Source organism: Camelus dromedarius, chromosome 7 (assembly GCF_036321535.1).
Source record: "Camelus dromedarius isolate mCamDro1 chromosome 7, mCamDro1.pat, whole genome shotgun sequence".
Taxonomy (NCBI): Eukaryota; Metazoa; Chordata; class Mammalia; order Artiodactyla; family Camelidae; genus Camelus; species Camelus dromedarius.
This window is the reverse complement of record NC_087442.1, coordinates 41,008,146-41,032,320: the sequence shown is the minus strand read 5'-3', so window position 1 is coordinate 41,032,320 and position 24,175 is coordinate 41,008,146. Positions and strand designations below refer to the sequence as shown.

The following is a 24,175-nucleotide window of genomic DNA, read 5'->3' as shown; positions in this document are numbered from 1 at the left end:
GAGGGGCATGTGCCCCTGGGAATGGCAACACCAGCTGCTTTCCCTCCTTGCCTAGACCAGGAGAAGGGAGCTCTCTGAACAAGGAGCATTGCCCTGGCCCTCCCTGGTGCCTGGGCACTACTGATGGGAACAGGGGCACTCCCTTACTGTCCTCCCAACCATCAACAGCATGCTCGGATCTACAATTTTGTATAGTTTAATCCCTCCTCAGTGCAAAAACAAAGATAGCAGTTGTCAGAGTATTAAAGAAAAATGTTTTATTTATAGAAGGACTGTGCAGTTTAATTTTGTATGTGCGCCTATGTCTGTGTCTCTCCCTCTATTTATATATTTTTTCCCCTAGGTATGTCTCTGTTCTTAACTATGTGACTAAATAACAACCTTTACATTTTGGAGAAAGAAAATGTAACTTGTTTGATTGCATCATGTTTATATGGTGATATGATGGAGAGAAGGCATTGTCTTGTCCAATTTAAACTCTATCCTCAGTTTCCTCATCTATCAAGGAGGGATAATCGTACCTACATCACATTATTACTGTGAAGATTAAAGAGGGAGTAGTGGTAGACTGACGCTTTCCACGGTGGCTGTGTATTATTCATATAGAGAGATGGTTTCAGGGAAAAGATACATCCTTTGTATATTCATAGAGTGGTAATCCTGAGGAGAACAAAATTGTGCTAATATGATTCAAATAGATGGGAACCAGCATTTATTGGGCCCCTGCTAAATGAGAGGCAGTCTACAGATTATTTCCTGGAATCTTTATATCCACCCTGTGGGTGTTATTACTTTCTGTGACATACAAAGGCAGGAGCTGACGCTCAGATTGAAGGCATGACACCTCTGTTGACATCCTGCCTTCCCCCACTGCTCCCTGTGTAACCACAGACAAGTTGCTTAACCTCTCTGAGCTTCTGTTTCCTCCTTGGTAAAACAGGTCCTTGTTTGCCACCAGCGCAGGTTATAGGATCAGCCAGCCACGCTCTTCCCTCCCTGTGCAGAAGTGTGTTGGGCGGCATGGGATGGCGTGTAGCTCTTATCCTTTTCTGCCATCTCTTCTGTGGACAGCAGCAAGTTAAGCCAGTGAAGCCGCACCAACTTAAAATGAACTCCCCGGTACTGCCGACAGCAGAAAACCCACATAGTGAGAGGGAGGCCATTGGCAATGGCCCTTTGATGCAAATAACAGAGTCCTGGGAGGAGAACAGGTATGTTCTTAGCTCCCCTGCCACCCCCTACTCTGCCTAAGCACCAAGAAGTCGTGCCTTTCCCCGAAGTGTGAGAACAGTGGGAGCACACAGACTGCTCAGAAAGATATCTGTAGGGTTGAATTACCCTAATGACCTAATACCATTTTTGGACAAGCTGGATAATCTCACCTACACCTCAGAAAACAGGAAGGTGCTCATTTTCCTATTTGCAGATGACATTGTTACATTGTCTGAAGCCAGGCAAGCTTTGATAATAAACTCTGACCCAACTTAATAACAGAAAGAGGGGCCGCAGGTGGTGCTTGTTCTGAAATCAGAGTTCTCCCTGGGGATTTTCAACTCCAAGCGAGCAGGAATCTATAGCAGGGCAGGCTGCTCAGGGTCGGTACCAGGAGGGCCACTTCACTGCAACTGATGCCATTCTGAGATTTGGAGTTTGTTTTAGTCAATAATGATATTAAGATTTTTTAATGTGATGCTCATCTGCTATCCCCCACCCCCAAATATGCAGTTAGTCAAAGTTCCGTTCTGGCTCTGGTTCTCAAAGGGTTGTCCCAGCCAGCCGCATAAGCGTCACCTGGGGACTTGTTGGAAATGCAAATTCGCAGCCCCACCCTTGTCAGGAACTCCGGGGTGGGACCCAGCGATTGTATCTTAATAAGTCTCCAGGTGATTGTTATGCAGGCTAGCTAAAGCTTCAGACAACTGCTCTCCCCTCCTTTCGAAGCCCTTCCTTGACATGACAGACCAGGTCTGCGATCTGCCTTTGCTCTAACTACCCTATTGGAACAATACATTGTGTACCCAGATTTGTATTTGCCAGGGAGTTACATTGTTCAGAGCCACAGGTTCTATGACCCCTGCTGTAGTTTTTTTCATGGTCAGAGTGGGTGTTTGGTTGCACATGCTTAAAATATTTTCCAAGTTGAAGGCCTTGTGGCCACGCCCTGTGGTGCGGGACTCTGGGTCTTCAAGTGCCCATTTGTCTGTGCAAGACTAGAGCCCAGATCCTGTATTCCCCAGCTTGAGCCCAGCCATCACATGTTCTCTCTGCCCTTCCCTGGCTTTGGAATGGCCTCTCTAGTTTTCCTAAGGGTTAACCATCCTGCCCCAGTCCCTTGCCTGTTTGAAGAGCTGGTCTGTTTTCTGTGTGGGCACAGCCTTGGGCACTGATGGTGTGTCTTTCTTTGCTTGGGCCTCTGGAAACAGTGGAGGCAAATCTGTATCCCAGGCTTGTTTACCTGGCACTGTTTGCCCTAATCTCACTTGGTTTTTTTCTTATTCTCCTTCTGTTGTTTCCTCTCTGTCCTTATTTTCCCAACTGCAGGCTTAGTTTTTAGTTCATCTTGTCTTGTAGTCTATGAATCTTTCTGACTGCCTCGATTCATTTTGGGAGGGGGCAGTTTCAATAAATAAAACTGAACGCCTTTTGTTATGAGATACAATGAATATGAAACAATGAGCATTTAGTAAGTGATGTCTTTTAAGTGGCCATGTATACCTGGGTCTGTCTGATTCCTAACCTCTTGCTCCCTCACATTATCATATGGGCAGGGATTCAGTTAAAACTGTTGTTAAAAACCATAAAACCAACCCGACTGGGAACTCGGGTTGAGTTAGGCAGCCAAGTGAAGGAAATTTAGGCAGACTGGACAGAAGGCCCTTTGGCAGGTGTTAAGTCTTTCTTCTCCGATATATTCATAAATCAACAATTCCAAAAGTGGAGTAATGAAAATTGTGGCATGAATAATCTCATGAGGTTAGAAAAGATGCCCTAGAAACACTTAACCTAAAGAAACTGGTTACTAGGCTGTGATGGATACACTGCAATGCTGTTATTGTTTGATACACTTTCCATCATTTGCTTTTTCATTTGAAGTACTTTTTTTTAAAAAAAATGCACTTAGAAAAGGCATACAGGGTTTTCATAGATACACCTGCTTCTGAATTAACAATAACCCAAGTTGCCTTGTATAGTGTCCTCGTGAAGTCACACAGGGTGTCTGATGTAACCCTGTCGCAGATGGAAAGCACCCCACTCTCATCCTCCTGCAGATGCAAAAAGGGAAATAGGGGACTTATGTCCACCATTCATTCAGTATCTGCAATTTACCAGCCAGGCACTGTAGCAGGCACTTTTTAAACTTTTTACCTTTCCTCTAATCTTCACAACAAGTCTAGGGAAGGCAGGCTTAAAATTTTCTGTTGTGTGGTGCTAGATGTTAATCCCATCTCTTACTTGGATAAGAATTTAAAGTACGCCAGAACATTTAAAAATTTGAATTTGAAAATGGGTGCTGGGCAGAACTTTTATTAAAGTGGACTTTATTGTTCTTGCTGAATCTCCACTGATTAAGAATCAAGTGCGATAATGGATGTAAAAGCGCTTTGTACTATGAGACTTTTGTGCATAAATGGCATTTCAGTGGCTCGACAACTTTAAGGGTCTCTAATTAATAGGGAATCGTGTTTGAGCTATTCTTTAAAGTTGGAGAATCTAGAAGCCAATTCTACTAGGTCGAGGTGGAAGCTACTCTAGAAGTTTGCTAGAATTAGAGCAGCAGGTGTCAGAAATGGACCTTCATATCTGTGACACACAGATATTTGGGGTGTAAAGATGTCACATTAGCACCTAGTTACTCTCTCTGGGATCAGAGCAGTGTTTTAAGTCTTTCTAGTTCTTGGAGAGCCTACAGCGAGAAGGAAGGAGATGAAATGTGTTCACTGAGTGTCGGGCATGTAACTTTCTGGAGTGAGACTCTAATCATTTGTATTAATAGAAGAGGACAGGTGTCTACTTGACATAGACTGTTTCTCCAGATTGACCTTGTCTCTTGCTGCCTAGTCCCTGCTCTCAACTGCCAAATATCTTCCTCTCCTCTACACTCTTTTCACCAGTGTTGAGTTGTCACTGATCGGTCCCCTCTAAACAGCGATTCTTGGTGCCTAAAACCTGATGTTATCCTGGTAGCTCAATGCCCGTCGGTTGCTCAGATATGCACAGAAGGGGCTTTTGCATCTAGATCTCAAGCCTGTTTCTTGGGCTTATTCCAGATCCTTGAACATTTATGGGAGAGACCAGCCTAGCCTTAAAGATGTGTGAAAATGGACATCCTTGTGTGGGAGAAGACACTTGTCTAGCCCTAAGAAAAAGCAAAGCCTAAATCAGTCTCCTCTTGGTGTGTCTTAACATGGCAAAGTGGTGATTGGGTATGATGCCCTCCTAAAGCATTTAGAGGGAAAGTGAGCTTTCAGAAAGCCTTTGTTTCCCAACGACTTAGCAATGACTTTTCTGTATGTTCTCCTAAATTCATTTCATTTTGAAGTAAATTTACTGTCACCCCCACTCACTAGCTAATCTGGGTAAAGAATGTCTCCAAGTTAGCAGCTACAAACTGTGGCTGATTAATCTCTCAGCCATAGCTGAAGGCAAAGGTAAGGATTATGCAGGCTCTTGGCTTCTCTTCCTCCTGTTTTATAACCACTCTTGGCCTGCACCATGAGGTGGAACAGTGGAGGTCATGGGTTGGGGGAATATTGATCCCACTGCCCTTTTTACTTCGAGGGAGCAGATCTGATGGAGAATTGAGCAGGTGAGCTTATGGAGCAGAAGCATGGGGATTTTCTGCAGGGCATGCATATTCGGATCTCTTTCCATGCAAACAAATCAAGAATGACTATATGGATTTAAGGAATGGAGTCCTTCTTCAAATTCATGCAATTAAAAAATAAAGTCTTCTTGGCTTTGTGTATTTCAAACTGAGTATAATGACTGTGTGTCTTTGTTTTCTCCTTTCCCTTGCCGGTGGGCACGTAGCACGTGTGGAGTGAGAGCGAGGACTGCCTGCCTTTTTTGCAGCTAGCACAGGATTACATCTCCTCCTGCGGCAAGAAGACGCTCCACGAAGTCTTGGAAAAAGTCTTCAAGTCTTTCAGACCTGTAGGTGCCTGCTTGGCTTCTAAAGCTGTCTTGTTGTCTCCAGTGATTGTGCTTTGAATAACATGGATGGTGGGGAAAGTGGGCAAACCCTGGGATGACTAATTGTTTTTCTCTTGTCTGCCCTGTGGCTTAAAGATAGCAGCTAGTGGAGGGAGGCTGAGGGCGGAGAGGGAGGGCGAGACGGGATGTGACACAGCTGTTTGTTGCAGGGATGATGGTTATTTCTAGCATCACTTGAGTTAAGAATCTCTGATTGGGTGGAAGCAAACAGAGCCTTTATGAGACAACTGAGTATTCTGCTTCTTGTCCAGTAGACACAAAACCAAACTGCCTGGAAGTGCAATGGAAGCTCTCTTAGATTAGGAAATTGCCAGAGGGCTAATTAAAGGATGTACCTTCGTGTCTGAGGATATGGAGAAGGAGGAACCTGGGTATTGGTTCTATTCTTTTCTCTTTTTATGAAGTCTCTTATAGAGAGCTTGCTTCCCCCCAGCCCCTTAGGATTCAGGCATCTGTATGTCTGTGATTAGCTGACAGTTTGTTTCATTCTAGCTGAAAAAACATGTAAAATGAATAGTCACCCCTATTTTGAAGACTGCGTGTCTCTCTTTTTCTTTATTGGACAATAAAGTCAGATTGTGTGACACTTCCCCCAAGTTTAGTTCCCTTCCCACCATAAATACTCTGCATGTTCAATGTTATTTGTGCTAGAATTTCTATTTTTTTTTCAAATCTTTTAAAATAGTATCTACTTCCTTCCTGAAATTTTCCAGCTTGTCTTTTATTTCTCTGAACATGGTAGGCTTGGTTGCATAACAGACTCTCAGATATTCCAGTATTTCAAAGTTTGTGAGTCTGTCTGTCATCTTTTGTTTCCACTGGTTCTCACCCCTGGTGTCTTCTTTCTTTGTGTGTTGGATTATCTCTATGTGCTTGAAAATTTGTTTATTTGTATTTGAAAATTTATATATAGCAACAGATTGAGGCCTAAGATGATAATACCTTCTTCCAGAGATGATTTTTAATTGGTTCTGCCAGGCCTGGGGGACCCTGTCAGTGTGAGACCACCTTCAAACAATCTGAGTCTTGTGGTTCTTAGAACCCTTCAGGTGATGGAAAGCCAGGCTGCAGGCCTGGTTTCTTCTAGTTCATCCCTGTCCTGAGAGCTCTCTTGGTCTGTTCAGGCTCTTATAACAAAATACCATTGACTGGGTGGCTTATAAACAATAAAAATTTATTTGCAGATGCTAACTACTACATATAAAATAGCTAAACAGCAAGGTCCTACTGTATAGCACAGGGAACTAGATTCAATACTTTGTAATAGCCTATAATGAAAAAGAAGATGAAAAGAAATATATATATACATATATATATATATATATATATATATATATATATATATATAACTGAATCACTATGCTGTAACCAGAAATTAATACAATATTGTAAACCAATATACTTCTATTTAAAAAAAACTTTAAAATTTTTTATTTCTCATCGTTCTAGAGGCTAGAAGTCTGAGATCAGGGTGCCAACAGATTTGGTATCTGGTGAGGGCCCACTTCCTAGACTGATGGCCATCGTTTTGCTGGAACCTCACGTGGTGGTGGAAAGAGAGAGAGATCCTGGGGCCTGTTCTGTAAGGGCACTAGTCCATTTGTGAGCGCCCCACTTCCGTGACCTGATCACCTCCCAGAGGGCCCGTGTCCTGATACCATCACCTCAAGTGTTAAGGTTTCAACATATGAATTTAGAGGGAACACAGATATTTAGACCAAAGCCTAGGGTTTTGTGGTCCCAGCCTCAGGTGGGGATGGTTTGTCGTAATCTGCTCCTCTGAAAGGCCCTGGGCTTGACTTTGGTCTCCCTAGCTCTTAGAGTGGGTAGACCAAGAATGCAGTAGACTTTCTAGCTGTCTCTTCCAGGTCAGCAAATGTACTCAGGACAAAAGCAACTTTTCACGATAGGTTTACCTCTCTGGGTTCTAATTCTCAGTATATTTAAGAAGGCATTTTTCATACTGAACCCCCCCTTTTTTTTTTAGTTCTCCATGGAAGAGTTGGTCCCCATCTTAATCACTTAATCCACCTTTATAAGGAGTGGAATTTCAAATGGCTTTTGTCGCTTTGTCTGATTTGTATCATTCGCCCAAGCGATTCATTTTTTTTGTTTGTTTATTTTCTAAGCCTGTTTGGCTTATTCAAAATAGATTTTTGACTTAAAAGTACTGGTCTGTCCCACTTGCATTCATTCATATCTTTACTGAGCACCCAGTAGGCACTTGGCCCTCTTTACTGCTCTGTTCCTAGCACTTGACTCAGGCAGATGAAAATCTTAGACCTCACAAAGCTGGTGTCTAGTGGTGGAGAGACAAGGTAACGGAGTACAGCACATAATGTGCTAGTGACAAGTGCGGAGGGAAAAAAATGAGTCAGGGACAAGGGGCAAGAAGTGTCAGAGGTGCTGACCGTTTTGATTAGGGGAGCAGGGAAAGCGTCACTGAGAAGGTAACGTGAGGAAAACTGGAAGTGAGGCATGAACCATAAGGATATCTAGAGGAAGGACTTTCCAGGTAGAGAGAACAGGAAATCTGACCACAGGGTGGGAGCAAACCAGTGTTCCAGCAACACAGAGGGGCTGGTGTGGCCCAAGGGGAGGGGCAGCGGGGGGGCGCGAGAGGTGAGCCCGCAGAGTTTCCGGGGCTGGCAGGCCTCAGCAGGACTTGGGCTTTTGCCTCCTTGTGCTGGGGACCCGCTGAGGGGGATGTGCGCACAGGAGGGCTCTGACTTCACAGTTTGAAAGGCTCCCTCTGACAAGTGGAGAATCTGCTGTGAGGGGGTGGGTGGGCGCAGGGAGACCAGTGAGAGGACGTCGCTGCCATCCAGGCCAGAGGTGATGGGGCTTGGACTAGGATGGTGACAGCGAGGGTGGGACAAAAGGGTTGGATTCTGGAGGTGCCTTGAGAGTAGACCCAACCGGACCTGCGGGCAGATGGAAAGTGTGGTGTGGGAGGAAGAAGACAAGGATGACGCCAGAGCTCCTTGCCTGCTCGATGAAGGCAGTGACGTTGTGGTTCACTGAAACGGGGAAAGCTGCAGGAGGAAAAGGTGGGGAGGTGAGGCTATCTGGTTATGGACGTGTCAGTGTTTGCATGCCAGTTAGATATCCAAGTAGAGATAAGGCAAATTTTTTTTTAGAAAATTGATTCCCTCAGATCTTAACTCACCACTCATGAGCTTGCCACCTGGTTCCCCTTTATGTGGCTGTCATCTGTGGCGGCAAGCAACGGACTGCCTGTGGAACTGGCTTAGCTGGTGAAGGTGAGCTCCCACCAGAGCTCATTTTGCTGTCTTACTTTACCAAGTCTATGGCTGTATTTCAGCAACCAGGCAGCCACATGTGAATGGGGGGGGGGGGGTGGAGTCCAAAAAATCTAGATGCATAGCTAAAAGCAGTTGGATTGGTTGAATACTCTCCTTCAGATCAAGCTGCTTTGTGTCACGGAGACACACAGATTTCACTTAATGCTGTTGGGCTCCCCGGGTTCATTTCTGAAGCAGAGCCTAACATCGTAGTGGGCAGGGGTGGTGCTCCGAAGATGAGGCCTTCACCTGGTACTGCGTCCCCTCTGGTGGGGACGCTTTTCTGTGCTGGGCCCTCTGGCTGCGTCTTTTTGCCTTAGGGAGAGGCTGGTGGGAGGCGCCTACTCTGGGAGAGTGAGGATGAAGTACTTTGGTTTGGTTTGGTTTGGTTTCTCTCAGTCCAGATGTGCCCCAGATCAGATGAGAGGGGGAGTGTTATAGCCCCAAGGGAAGGACTGCTGGCGATCGGTGGGGGGGCTTTTACCCTCTCCATCTCCACTGGAGAGTGCATTTCTTCCCACTGCTGCTGTTTACTTGTTTTATATAAAGGAGCTTTAGGTGTAGAAATAAGATACAGGAAAGGGTCTTGCTGCTGTTGTGGCTGAAAGTATTTGTTGAAGAAACACATACACAAATGCTACAAGGTTATCAAGCAGCTAAACTTCAGCACATCATTTCCCTGAAAATTTTTGGTAATCTGATCAATTCATGCTGCTGCTTTTTTTGCTTGTTTTTATTTGCATTCCTTTTTATTGAGGTGTAGTCAGTTTACAATGTTGTGTCAACTTCTGGTTTACAGAATAATGTTTCAGTCATACATGAACATCCATAGGTTCACTTTCATATTCTTTTTCACTATAGGTTACTATAAGATATTAAGTATAGTTCCCTGTGCTATACAGTAGAAACATGTTATCTATTTTATATATATTAGTTACCATCTTGTGCGGCCTCTTTTTGCTTATAGTCGGGGAAACCACAGAAGGAAATATTTTTACCTTTGTCTTGGAACCCCCTTATCCGTGGCTTTGAATCTTTATTGTACCTTGGCCAGCCCATCACCAGTTCCTGCCCTGTGCAGTCTCTCTAGAAAGATAAGGCCCTTTCTGTTGGCAGCCTTCTGCTATCTTTTGGGGCATCAGTCAAGTGGAGTCAGTTAACTCCGCTGAAGCCCGGGCACTCCCGCCTGCACCGGCCAAGAGCCGAGTCATGTTCCGGCCCTCTCCGGTCCTGCCCACGGGGCTCGGTGTGCCGCTGCAGGCTCTGTGCCTTTCCACGGTCCAGCTTGGAAGACTGTGTGCTTCCCTCTCTGAAACAATCCATATAACAAAGCCCCCCCCAAAGAAATCTGTGGTTGGATTTGACAAGGAAAAAATAGTGATTCTTTTTCTCATTCACCACCGTTGTCCTCCTTTTTACAACTCTGCCTCTTCGTCATGTGTTCAACAAAACGTATGATCTGCTGTTTGCTGAAATGCTGCCTTGGAGAGTGAGGGGGAGGGCACGGTGCCCAGTCCTTGCCCTCAAGGAGCTGGCTTTCTGGTAGGAGAGACAGCCACAGAAACGTCCAGAGAAATTCCAGGTTACAAGACAAGCATTCATTTTGGTCCAGACACCCTGCTAGATGCTGTGCAGATCAAGCCGAGGAGTTCCATTCCCTGCTCTGCTTACTCTGCTTTGCTGGTTCTCTGGGAAGATGTTTTCTAGAGGATGTTAGCGAGTGTGCACCGGCCGCGGGGTGTTGTTTGTGGTCCCTTTCCCTAGTTATGCGGAGCCAGGTTACTACAGCGATGCGGAGCCCGAGCTCTGGGGGCAGGCTGCCTGGATTCAAATCCCAGTTCTGCCACTTGCTGGCTGTGTGACCTCAACCAAGTTACTTGACTTTACTGTTTCTCAGTTTCTTCATTTGTAAAATTAGGCAGCAAAGTACAATCATTACCTTAGGGTTGCTGTGAAGATTAAATGACAGGATTCTTGCTGGGTACTTAGTGCAGCACGTCACACATGATAAGGACGGATTAAATCCTGACCTTGATATGGACAGAATGAGGACATTTGGCAGAATACTGTTGAGAAGTGAGCTCAACAGTGAAAGCTTTTGTAGGACCCTTAGATTTTTGATGGGGCTAGAAAACAATTTAGTAAGTGATTTTAACACATGCTTAACAGAAGCATCTGGCTAAGGTAGGGGAATTTAAAGAGGTACTGTTGGTTTATTAGAGCCAAAAGCTTATCAACATTGGTTTTGGCAAAATAATAATCATCCACTCAGTACCTAATCCATACAACTCACTGAGTCCGAGGCTAGTGTTGCATGGAAGACCAGTGGGAGCGCCTGTCACTCCTGTCCCCCGAGAGGGACGTGTGACCAGAGAGCCTCTGGTGACAGGGTTCTGGGTGATATTTATTTTCTTCTATTTCGTATTTTCTAAATTTTCCATTATGTCACAAAAAACATTTATAATCAGAAACTATGTTGTGTTTTTTACAAAAGCAATCTTGCCTGAGATGTGTCAGAAGGACTAGGAGTATCAGGTGTGAGTGGGCTCACTGAAGAATGGAGGGCAGACAGCGGCTTCAGGAAGAGGAGGGCTTGAAGAAAGGACAAGCGTGAGGCGAGGTCAGAGGGGGACGAGGGCTGGCCGAGAGGAAAGTCCGTCTTGGCCCCTTAGCTCAGAGGCACTGGAGATGTCCCTGGGTGGGCAAGGTGGCTCAGCCCTCCCCTGGCCTGGCCTGGCTGGCCCAGCCCATGTGGCCTCTAGTGGGTCGCTCATCCTTAGTGACCCCATCTTTAAAATGGGGACATACATGTTTTGCTGCCCTGTGGATGCATGGGGAGCTTCAAAATCAGGTAGAACACAAAGGACTATCAAAGCCCAGCCACCCTGCTGTGGTTTGCCTCTATTTGTGGCTCAGGGCGGCTGTTAGGCACTGCTTATTGGGTGGATGTGTGGCTCTGGGAGGGACGCTTCCGTCCTAGACTGACCCACATTCTAGAACTCCCCTCCAGGGGCCTCCGACTTTGTACCTAGTTTTTTTCCTTCCTGCTGGAATGTCACATCTGAATGGTACATGTATGCAAATGGCAGTGCCAAGCAGGCTGCCTCTGCCAGCCATGAGCAGGCAGGTTTATCCATGTCCTGGGATTGGAGAATTATTGGAGTGCTGCATTTTTCTTGTTTAGGTGACCCTGGGTGGACAGCTGCTGGTCATCACGTGATTGAGCTAGATAAGGAAGTAGTGGCTATGGGTCTAAGTAATGGTGACCATGCCATGCACTTTTTCCCTCCATGTTTCTGTATCTTTTACTTAGTGATGACAGACTGTCCTCCCTCTGGTTAAAAAACAGTTCACAAGGCAAGAGAGAGCTTACCATTTCCAGCTGAGCTGCAAAACTAAACCTAATCTTTGCCCTTTCAGTTCCCTCAGAGCTTTATTCTCCTGGAGTACTGCTCGTCCTCCTGGCTCTGGGGACATTAGGGTCACGAGGCACCTGTTGCTGGGACAATTTGGGTGCTCTACCTGGAGTGAGAGCCTCTGCTTCCGCAGGTTTCCTCACTCTGGTTGACCCTGATGGCCTCCCCGGGGTTGCTCTGTGACTCCACGTGTTTCCTCTTGCAGAGACACTTCCACCAGAAAAATTCCCTTCATTCTGTCTTACTGACATGAACAAGATTAGTATTTTGAGTTTGCCACCAATGGCTGGAGAGCCAGGGATTAAACCCCACAGGAAAACCCTCTGTGACCCAGAAAAAGTCCAATTCTTATTTCTCTTCTAGTCTGGTCCAGAGTCTGGAAGAAAAGAAAGAATCCACCTGTGGGAGGCTGCCCCGGTGGGTCAGAAAGTCTGATATGGAAAGATTATGCGCAAGTTTTAATTAAAAAAAACATTGACTGTTGACAATTTAAGGTTTTCGTGGCTTTTGGTTTTTGCTCATATTATGAACATTCAAACCCTTGTCTTTTGTAGAAAGTGTGATGGCCCCTGAAGTCAGAGGTACTGCTGCTCTTGCCTGTTTGGGTCCTACGTCAGTCTTGCCACCTACCTCTTTTTTCCCCTAGTATAGAGAAGACAGACTGACCAGGATTGCATTGGAGGTTTCATGGTACCACCAGCATCATGGATCATTAGGGTAGATGGTGACAAGTTCCCCAGATGCTGTGGCATCTCTACTCAGAGTGTGGGTCCTGGGCCAGCAGCAGCCCCCTTCCCTGGGGGCTTGCTCAGAAGGCGGACTCTCAGGTCCCACCTGAGACCCACTGAATCAGAATCTACATTTTAGGTAGATCCCTGTGGTGAGTCATATACACAGTAAAGTGTGAGAAATGCTGCTTCAAAGAATCCTTGGGAAGGAGCTTACAGGGACCTCTAAAGCCTAGGGCAGTTACTGGACGCCCTGAAGGCCTACCTGGTGGACTGTGCTCTCCAAGGCCTGGATACCACCTCCCCAACTTTTACAAAGACACGCGAGCCCAAGTGCTTGAGAGAGCACCACTTTCGGCGACAGCAGGTGCTAAATGCCAGCTGAATACAGCCTCAGCTATTGTATACCACTTTCCAAAAGACCTGGAGTCAGTCCTGCAGGTAACTGATAACTCTCTTGAGGTTGGCATCTCTACCCAAGTACAGCCCTGTTAGGATGGGGGAGCCCCAGTTGTTCTCATGTGATGGGAGGTTGTTCCAAAGAAGGTTGGCGGACAGCAAGGGCCTGGGAACGCCAACACTCGTCGAGAGCGACCAGAGAGATTTTTCCCAGGCAGCTGAAAACTACGTTACTGAAATAAGAATGAATGATTTTAACTATCAGGAGTTAATTTAAATATACTTGACAGAATTTCTTGGCCTGTCTCCTTTTCCTTACAAGAACGCGTGTGTGTGGTAAAGGCAAGGACTCTAGGATTCTTCCCAGTCTGTTTGTACGTCTGTCTCTGATATGTCTTCTTGTCTGTAAAAAATTTGGATCCAGAAACAACGTTTATTTTTTTTTCCAATCTGGGTATTCAGTTTATATTTTTTTTCTTTCAGTTTTATTGAGATATAATTGACATGTAGCACCGTATGAGTTTATAGTGGACAGCATCGTGATTTGACTTATGTATGAAATGATTACCACAGTCAGTTTAGTGAATATCTATGATCTCATATCGATACAAAATTAAAGAAATAGGAAAAAGCACTGTTTTTCTTGTGATGAGAACTCTTTAGATTTACTCTTAACTTTCATATAGCGCATACAGCAATGTTCATTACATTTATCGTGATGTACGTTACCTCGCTAGTGCTTACTCGACTTATCACTGGAAGTTTGTACTTTTTGAATGACTTCATCCAGTTCTCCCTCCCCCGACCCCCAGCTCTGATGATCCAAAGTTAAATTCAGACTTCCCTACCGTAGCTGAGCATGAGGCCAGAGGTGGCATTGCTAGATTATTACATATCTGTTTGGTGTCCTTTGGAATTCCCAGCAAATTCTAGCTCTGGCACTTTTTCTGTTTTCCACTGCATACTTCCAAATTGTACATACTTATAAATGGATATTGAATTTTTTAAAAAGTTCTGCTTGAACTTTTAAAACAGTAGAAAACATTGACGCCTGCACCTACAGGAACAGCTGGAAGGGAATCTGCCAGGTAGCCTCGTGGCTCGATGTGTAAAGTCTGCACCTCGCTGGCCTGGGTTTGAATCCTGCTCTGACACTTAATGGGCAACTATGGGCAGATTTCCTCAACATCTCTAGATCTTCTTTGTAAAAGGGAGATAGTAATAGTATCAACCCCATAGGATTATTACAAGGACCAAAGGAATGAATACATTTTACAAGCTGCTTACACAGTGCCTAGCAGATAGTAACTTAACCAGTATTAGCTATTATTACTGAATCTGAAGTGAGACAGAGTTGGTTGGTTCCATGGAACACTGAATGTAAGCCTGAGAATTGAATGAAGAGGCTGAGAGAATCGAGTTACTCCTCTTCCTACTGTGCTGATTAACAATGAGGTGGTCCAGCAGCAAGCCCTGCAGAAGGGACAGGGAGAAGCAGGGGCTGGAGACGCTCCAGTGCTGCTGCAGTGACTCCCAAATAATAGAACTGGCTGTGCTTTAACATGAGAAGCAAGGTGAAATAGTGTGACTAGGTGATTCACATAAGGCGCTATGGTTTGTAGACTGTGGCCGCATTCGCTTTCTCATTCACTCTTCATAGTTTCTCTGGAGCAGAGCAGGTGTCACGGTCCCCACTTTGCAGAGAAGGACGCTGAAGCGCAGTGCAGGTAGTGGCTTGGCAGAGGTCCCCGACTAGAGCCCTGGCTTCCAGATGCCAAGTCTAGTTCCTTCTCCACACAGCCTCTCAGTGAATCTGCAGACCTTTGGCTAAGGTGTCTTAAGCATCCTGAAAGCCATTGAGAACCGCTTCTCTTCTCTCTCCCACCTGTAAAGACAGAGGGTGAGCAGCTCTCAAATTAGCATCTAAATATTTCCTGCCAAAGGGAAGGGCCTCCCATGTGTCTGAGGCGCTTGACCTAGAACTACATGCTTTGGATTCACATCAGAGGTAAGGTAGGGAGCCAGGAAGAGGAGCGAGGGGAAGGTGGACAGCAGTGGTTTCATGCTTGGCTTGCTGGAACCTCTTCTACAAGCCACCCTAAGCTGAAGAGAGGGTGGATGTTAAATGGTACCTACGGTTTGAGTCCATGTGGATAACCTAAATGTGTTATGAAAAAGAATAATCAATGGCATGTCACTTTAGGACGAGATGGCAAATATGCCGATGTGTGCAGCTGTGCCCCCTGTACCCACGACGGCTATTGTGAACTAATCACAATCTCTCCCACTGAGCCTCGGAATCCTGAACCCAGGGTTCCAGGCAGCCAGTCAGATTTGTTCACTGAGAAAGAACCCACTGACCATGCCTCTCTTTTTAAGAGGCATCCCTTCAGTGCAATGAGGAGTTACGTTTATTATTCAATTAATGCATCTTCTTGTGGCATTTCAGTGATTCTGGAGTTCCTGGTAGTGGCAACAATATTTATATTTTGTCAGCTTTTTTAATGTTCCCACTCCTTTGATACTTCCACCTTGCTGTGTCACCCAGCAGCTCTTGAAATAAAACTGAACACCAGAATATTAGTCATCTGTGTTTATTGTGACCAACCATATTTCCCCTTTAGAGGCAAACGACCTTTTATTCCATCCACTAAGATATGAAAGGGAGACAGTAGTAAGAGAAAGGGGCTTCTCCCTTCTCCCAAGCACACAGAGGATTGCTACAGACGTTTGGACAAGCTGCGATGTGCCCTTCCTGTCCCCACCCCCGGCCTCCAGTTAGCAGTGTCTCTGAGACAGCTGGGGCACTCTGAGCTCTAAGGGAGGCACGTGTCTGCGGTTGGCTGTGACGCCTTGGCAAGCCACGTGCCTCATATGACCAAGAACGCCTGGCAGATGGTTTGGCCCTGAGTGTGCTCATAGGCTCTGTGAGACCTGCAAGTTGTGGTCTGAGAGTTTCAGAGTAAAGGTATTATTTGCATCATGACTCTGCTTGTCTGCTTGGAGGGAATGGGAGGGGGTGGGGGCGGGGCACTGGGAGGCAACACGGAGTGAACGGTCCAGCTTCACTTTAGTCCTCATGCAGTTAGTGTTTGGATCATAGGGCCATTCAGTGAAGTTGCTGAAAATGATCAACCATGTGAGAAAGGTTTACCTTGGAGCTGTGGGATGGCAGCCCCAGGATCGCAGACAAGGCCAAGGTGCCCGCAGCCACGGCTTTCCGCAGCACTAGGGCTTCTGTCCACATTGAACAGGCCCAGCAAAGGGCACTCACAGTTTCTAACCCGAGACCAGCCGGTGCTTTAAGAAAATGTATACTGTGTGTTTATTGTGAATTTCCCTGAGGAAAATTATAGAGCATTTGGAAAACACAAAAAGATTAAAAAGGAAAAATTTACCCATAATCGCAGTGTCTAAAAAAATACTCTTAACATTTGGATGTATTTCATTGAAGTCTTTTTTTCTGTGCATTTGTGTATACATTTTAAGAAAATTTGTATCATAATGAAAATGTGATTCTCATGTTCTTTTTACATGTATGAGCGTATTTTTTATATCATTAAGTTACTCAAAAATACTATTTTAAGTGGATATATAGGAGTCCACTTTGTGCATGAACCATAATTTATTTAACCATTTTGTTGAACATTTTCGTAGTTTCTCCACTTTTATACGTGTACTATGAATAATGGTATCGTGTGTTTTTAGGGGAGAAAATAGAGAGGGGAATAGTTTTTTAGCATCTTGTGGGGATAGCACTGTTGGTTGTACTACTGCTGACAGCCCAGATATGTGTGTGTGTGCATAGATAAATCTTTGTGCATACGTGGAGGTGGTGCCATGCTTTGATACTTAGAAGTAGAGAATCTCCAGGCTCCTCACTAAAACCTAGCCCTTTGGGCACCAATCCATTGAAGGATTGACATTTCCATGTACTAAGTTTACAAAAATAATGGCGGGGTTAGTTGACTCCCATGGGAAGTCTGTAGCTGCTGTGCTAAGTCCTGTTAAGTGCTGTTGAGTTTTTTTTTTAATTGAAGTATAGTTGATTTACAGTGTTATATTAGTTTCAGACGTACAGTAGTGATTCAGTATTTTTTTAGATTGTACTCCATTTAAAGTTATTACTAAACAATGGCTATATTTCCCTGTGCTGTACAATATATCCTTGTTGCTTATTTATTTTATATATAGTAGTTTATATCTCTTAATCCTGTACCCCTTATTCCCTCCTTCCCACTCCCCTTGGCTACCAGTAGTTTGTTCTCTGTATCTGTGAGTCTGTTTCTGTTTTGTTGTATACGTTTGCTTTTTTAATTTTTTAGATTCCACATATAAGTGATAACATAGGATATTTGTCTTTGACTTATTTCACTAAGCATTTTACTCTCTAGGTCCATCCACATTGTTGCAAATGGCAGCATTTCATTCTTTTTTTATGGCTGAGTAACACCTCATTGTGTGTGTATGTGTATGTGTGTGGGTGTGGGTGTGGGTGTATGTATCACATCTTCTTTATCCATTCATCTGTTGATGGACCCTTAGGTGGCTTCCATATATTGGCTATTGTATATAATGCTGCTATGAACATTGGGGTGCATGTATCTTTTTGAATTAGTGTGTCCGTTTTCTTCAGATATATACACAGGAGTAGAATTGCTGGATCATATGGTAGTTCTATTTTTAATTTTTTAAGGAACTGCCATGCTGTTTACCATAGTCGCTGCACCAATTTACATTCCCACCAACAGTGTACGAGGGTTTCCTTTCCTCTCCAACATTTGTTACTTGTAGACTTTTTGATGACAGCCATTCTAACAAGTGTGAGGTGATATCTCATTGTGGTTTCGATTTGCATTTCTCTAACAGGGATACTGGGCATCTTTTCATGTGCCTGTTGACCACCTGCATTTCTTCTTTGTAAAGATGTTTATCCAGGTCTTCTGCCCATTTTTTAATTGGGGTATTTTTTTTTTGTTGAGTTGTGTGAGCTGTTTATACATTTTGCATATTCACCCCTAATCATTCATATCATTTGCAGATATTGTCTCCTGTTCAGTAGATTGTCTTTTCATTTTGTCAGTGGTTTCTTTTGCTGTGCACAAAGCATTTAAGTTCAGTTAGGTCCCATTTGTTTATTTTTGCTTTTATTTCTTTTGCCTTCGGACACAGATTGAAAAAATATTGCCACAATGTATGTCAAAGAGTGTTATGCCTGTGTTCTCTCCTAGGAGTTTTACGGTTTCCAGTCTTACATGGAAGGTCTTTAATCCATGTTGAGTTTATTTGTGTATATGGTGTGAGGAAATGTTGTAATCTCATTCTCTTACATGTAGCTGTCCAGTTTTCCCAGCACCACTTATTGAAGAGACTGTCTCTTCTCCATTGTATAGTCTCGCCTCCTTTGTCGTAAGTGCTGTTGAACTTGGATCAGATGCCTTTGGGTGTCCTCCTGCCTGTGGGCCATTTGGTACTCACAGCTTCTTCTCTTCTCTCCCCTGTAGTTACTGGGGCTTCCGGATGCAGATGATGATGCGTTTGAAGAGTACAGTGCAGACGTGGAAGAGGAGGAGCCAGAGGCGGACCACCCCCAAATGGGGGTCAGTCAGCAGTAGACTTCCAAGGGCTCCCACCTGAGAAGGAGAGTGAGCCCCGTGGTGCCCGAGGTGGGGTCGTGAGCTCCTGGGTTAGCATTTTGCATTAGCACTTCGAAACAGGACGTCTGACTCCCAGCATCCAAATTAAAATGAAACACCTTTTTTAACGACCACAGAATATCGGGGATGAGCTTTGCTCAGAAGTGACCTGAATTTTACTCCCGTTTCAGTGGGTCTCTATGGAGTTGTCTCGGTAGCCTTTGCCGTTTTGAATTTAGAGTCCATTTTGTGGCTGACTGTTCTCTCTTGAGTTTATGTAGGAGAACTAACATTTGCTGACTCGAATGTAGGGAACTCTGAATGTATTAAGGATATGTTTTGAGTCATCACAGGTGACATTATTGAGGGAAAGCATGGCAGAGAAGAAATGCAGTCTGCACTTTTTATGTACCTTTTAAGTGTATGTAAGTGGAAGGTTTTGCTTATAAAGCATGAGTTTTAATATCTAGTCTTTAAACTGCACAAGTGCAAGTACAAGGGCAGAAAAGGAGAATTACTTAGTTTGGATTAGGGAGTAAGAGAGGCAAGGAAGCCTTTGTTTAAGTGTTCTGCCATCACTGATTTACCTGGATATATGGCAGCTGGTTCATGGTTAGGTATACACATTACTTGCATGTTCAATTATTTTAAAACATGCTGATTCCAAAGCCACTTTTAAAGTCTAAGAGTGGAGAATACAAATGGGGTGACATAAATTATTGATTTCTTTAAAATGTTTATAAACCACCCCACATATGAAATGAAACATTTACCTTCTCTCTTTATAACAAGATGGCAACTTGTTAAATCATGAAAACATCCCAAATCCAAGTGCCACTTAAACTTTGAAGCCATAGATAAATTTAATAGGAAAATAAACCAGGATAAATTTTTTTAAGAAATATGATGGAATCCTTCTTTAGTTTCTTAAAACATTTATTCTTAAAAACAAGTCAAGAAAAGGATCCCACTGTATAATTTATGAAAAAATTGTAATCAAGTGCTTTGGGGAACCTTAACTGCAGTGAAGTTTTAAAGTGACATGATGCTGGGAATCTTTTAATCATGGGTTAGCTTGGTACAAAGGGGAAGTTTTAATGACCAGAATATTCAGACAACACACAGAAACAACTGCTGTCATAACTGGAAACACTGTCATCACTTAGCAGCAAACACTTGGTGGGGGTGGTTCTTTGCAGTGCTAACACGGGATTATTTAAAACATTCATTTTTCTTGGACCTCTCTGCACCTCTGGTTTTAATAATGGAGGATGCAGAACGCCTCTTTTACAACACTTGACTAAATGTAACATCTGGGGTGGAAACGTTTTTTGACTTGCACACACACGCCTGTTGGGTTGTCAAAGTTTGGATTAAAAAAAAAAGGAAAAGGTAGCAGCAGAAGCCACAGCTAAGGGGAGTCCTGTACGTCTTCCAGGCACGTCTGCGTGAACCTGATTATCTGAGCATTTTCTGTTTAATTGATTGGTGCTGTGAGGAGCGCAGCTGCTTGTGGTGAAACAGTGTACAGCAGCTTTACATCACTGGGAAAATAATGTAGTGGTTTCCATCTGTGCTTCGGTACCCCCATTTTTTTTCTTTCCTCGAAAAAGTGTATAAAAGTTTAACTTCCAGTGAAATGAATTTCCTTCAGAGTAGCCTGTTAACAAGCCTTGGGGTTTCATCCCGCAGGGCGAGCGGATTCCGTGCTTTGCTCCCTTGCCTGGGTTCTGATTGGCTCTGTACCTGAGCACAGGTGATTGTGAGCCAGCCCTCCCATAGATAGCACCCAGTTTTGTAAGCTCCAGCTCCATTTTAACACAGTAGAAGAATGACTTCTGCCACTGAAATGAAGAAGCTTGACTAGCTCACTCCATTCACAGGTAAACTGGAATTTTATATGTAGAGGCTTAAAACCTAAATTTACATATGTTTGGAAATGGAATAGACATTAATATAAAATGTATTTTATCAAGAAAGTGTTTAGGCTTAGACCAAATGCATTTTGGTATTTTTATGTTAATGTTCTCTGTCTGTAAAGCTGAGAGAGACTCAGCCATTCAGTGGGCCATTCAGTGGGCCATTCAGTGGGCCCAGGAGAAATCTGGTCTTTGTTCTGCCGCCTGGCAGGGGAGAACATTGCTGTGCGTTACTTATTTTCCTGGCAAAACCCCCAAAGGGAATTTGCGAATCAGATTGTTTCCTCTAATGCTTTGTTTTCTCCGGCTGTGCGCGTCCCTGCCAGTGCTCGCTGCCACACGTGCTCACGTGCACACTCTCTCCCGCCCGCCCCGTGGGCTCCTGCCCGGGTCGTGTGTGCATCAGTGAAGAGCGTCACCGGACATGTCCGGGAGTCAGGCAGGCGTGGTTCTTGTTCTGGAAGTGGTTCCCTGGCTAGACAAGTTCTGGACTCCCACAGACACGTAAACACACTTACCCAGAGGCAGTGTGGCGCCGTGGGAGGAGGGTAGACCCAGCAGTTAGGAGGGAGACCTGGGTTTCATCCTGACTCTGCCAGTGACTGCGTGCTCTTGGGAAAGTCACTTCACTAACCTGAAATGAGAGGTGTTTGCCCTTCCGGCTTTAACCACCGTCCTTCCTTAACTGCCTTACGACGTGTGTGTACGAAAAGCAACAATCAAGGAAACTTTCTGGGAAGTGGGAAGGAAGGACATTTTGAACCTTGCCATCCTTAGGATCCTGGCCACAGGACGCCCTCAGAACATATTTGTGTTGGTCTATGAGTGTCGAAACCCCCTCGGGGCTGACGCTGAGGGGCTGATGGAATTCTGTTCCTTAGGTGAGAGGGTAAAGTAGGGCCCCAGGAGATACGGAGAACATACTTGTCCGAGTTGTGCGTGCTCTGCTGTGGAAGGCGTGGATTTGCTTTGTGCCCCGACAGACTGGGGCTTTAGAAGTGGAATAAGTCTTACTTAACTGAGAGGGGGACATGTGCACAAAGAATACCTGGATGAGAGTGAAAAATGACTTTTACTTTTTTGTCATGTCATCCAGTAGAGAAAAAGAGAAGTAACAGAAAGTGAGTGTGTGTGTGTGTGTGTGTGTGTAGGTGTGTGAATAGGGGAATACTTGACTGCTTGTTGATCACTGTGGGCTAGCTGTGAAGTCAGGCCTGTGATCACGTCACAAAACCTCGATCGCAGGTTTGAGTGAATCCCAGAGACATTTTTCTAATGGCCACCTGGTTACTTTTCCCTGCCTGATAATCGGCTACTGTGATGTCCACTCAAGTCTCCCAGGCTCCCAGCAGCATAGTGCTTTTTCCCTCCCATGCCTAGAATATGAGAAGTCTTTTATTTAGCAGTTCTCCTTGTGTCCTGGTGCCAGAAGGAGGTTTCCAGTGTCCTTAAGTGAAAACCTCTCTGCTCTCGTAGTCACTGTCATTTTCCACATAGGAGTAGAAACCTTTCTGTAGCACAAGTACGTCTTCTGTTTCGTAAGAGCACAAAGTACAGGGACTTTGGGGAGCAGTGATGCTAGAGCATCACCGATGAGAACTCGCATTTGAGGAACCCACCTTGCATCTTAAAACCCACAAGTGGGGAGGCTGGGGTGTGAGCATATCCGATGTTTCATGGCTTGAGAGGCACGTAGGAATAGACAGGACTTACTCTGGGGCGGAAGGAGATAAGTGAGGTAGAATGGGAGAGTTAGGGTCTGATTCTTTAAAGAAAAAATAAGCCAAGAAGCAGTTACCGTGTGGAGTGCACGAGCACTGTTGTCCTGGCTGTCTCACCAGGAGCCTGCTGTCCTCAAAGGGCCTGGTTGTGTGTTGAGAGGCAAGGCCTGGGTTGGGGATGGCTTTACGGCTTTAAAAATGCCCCCCACCCAAGGAGACAGCGGGTGTCCTGCAGATCTGGTGGAGTTCTGTTCCTCACTAGGCCAGCTGCCAGCAGGAGAACCTGTCTCTCCAAAGCGCTCACAAACCTGAGACGGGCCCCAGTCACCTGGCAGGCAGAAAGTGAACAAGACTTGATCTTGCTGTCACCTGCAGAGGAGGCCATGGGTCGGGAGTGCTCCCGAGGGCAGAGCCCACCCACTCACTCCACCGTGCTTCTGGGTTGTAGAAAGAGCACAATTAAAACTCTAGTGGATCACAGATCCCTCTTCCTTGTAGTGAGTGTTAACTCCAAAGAGATGCCATTGCCTAGTCTTCAGATTACCAGAGAAGCCTCACATATTTTTCGAATTAAAAACGAATCCTCTTCCATAAAGACACAATCAGTTATCTTGGTTTTGTGATACCAGGTATGACATGAAAGGCTGACGTCTTTTAGATTTTATACAGAATAATTCTCAAACTTGCCAGAATGCCAGTAGCCACTGGTATCCATGGCAACACAGTGTCCTTGGTAAAATATCTATAGCTCATGTTCATCGGGAAGATTGTTAAATACTGTGTTGTCTTTGATATTTTTATTTAAATTTGGATTACAAAAGTCAAGGACCTGTGAGCATTTCACGTTGTTGGAAAGTCCATTTACAGCATGGTATGGCTGAATAGGCACAAGTACTTAAAAGCAGGCGCCAGGCCACACAAAAATAAACATTTAGTTTGCTGAGGACTGTGTATTCAAGTTATTCAGTACCACAGAGAAAGCTGACAGTCTCTTCTTTGTGAAACTGCCTTTGCCTGGTTTTTTTTCTTTTGTTTTTGTCTCTTAAGATTCATTTTTGACTTTAAGTACCTTCTGATAGCTAGGCAGATAAGATACAGAGCCGTACTCTGTACCAGGGTCAGCTTTTCAGAGGAGAAAGTAAATCGTCGGTTCCAGGGAAAATGTGAAGCTCTCTGTGAGCCAGTCTTAATTTGTGTCAAGAGAACAAAGTTTAGCTGTCTACAGGAGAAGCAAAAGCAAGGAACGGTTTGGGGTTTTGGTTTTGGTTTTGAGGCAAGAAGTGTTTCGTGCAGGGTGTGATGCTCTCTTTGCCTTTGTATTTCCTTTCAAAGAAATCTCTTGTAAATTACACAGCTGTGAAGTGGGTTGCCAAAAATTGTTGCCCTGCGTTAGATTCTTCAAGCAGTGTAAATCCAAAATTGAAACCTGTCCACACCTGCTCCTCCCTCCCTACCCTGAGAGAGGGGATCTCATCTGACGATGTAATTACCATACGCTTGCTATTAAAGAGCCTTCCGAACCCTGGTGATATTTGCCTCTTGTTTGGTCTCTTCACCCCGTTGCGTCCTAGAGGATGCCTGACTTGATATAAAGGCGGAGTGGGGAACAGCGACCATTAGCCAGCTTTGCGGTTGCTGTTGTTGGGGCCTGTTGTGGGGCGGGGGGGAGAGAGGATGGTTACAAGAACCACTGATACGATTCAGGTGTTAATAATTGCTGTGTTTGGAGACATTAATCTATCCTGATGGCTGTAGCTGGTATTCAGTAATTTTCCACTCTTCCTTCGAACTTTAGATTTTTTTCTGTCCTAATTAGGACTCCTTTGTGACACCAATC

General features: G+C 44.7%; 1 protein-coding gene across 1 annotated transcript in view; it reads left to right on the top strand.

The window, feature by feature from the left end:
• The window catches only part of MTURN (maturin, neural progenitor differentiation regulator homolog), a 28,503-nt gene extending 4,636 nt beyond the window's left edge, over positions 1 to 23,867 (top strand). The window contains exons 2-3 of the mRNA XM_010988036.3: positions 5,032 to 5,154; positions 18,567 to 23,867. Coding sequence (XP_010986338.1) covers positions 5,032 to 5,154; positions 18,567 to 18,677 — 234 coding nt within the window. The 3' untranslated portion in view covers positions 18,678 to 23,867. The remainder of the gene's footprint in view (positions 1 to 5,031; positions 5,155 to 18,566) is intronic.
• The last annotated feature ends 308 nt before the right edge of the window (positions 23,868 to 24,175 follow it).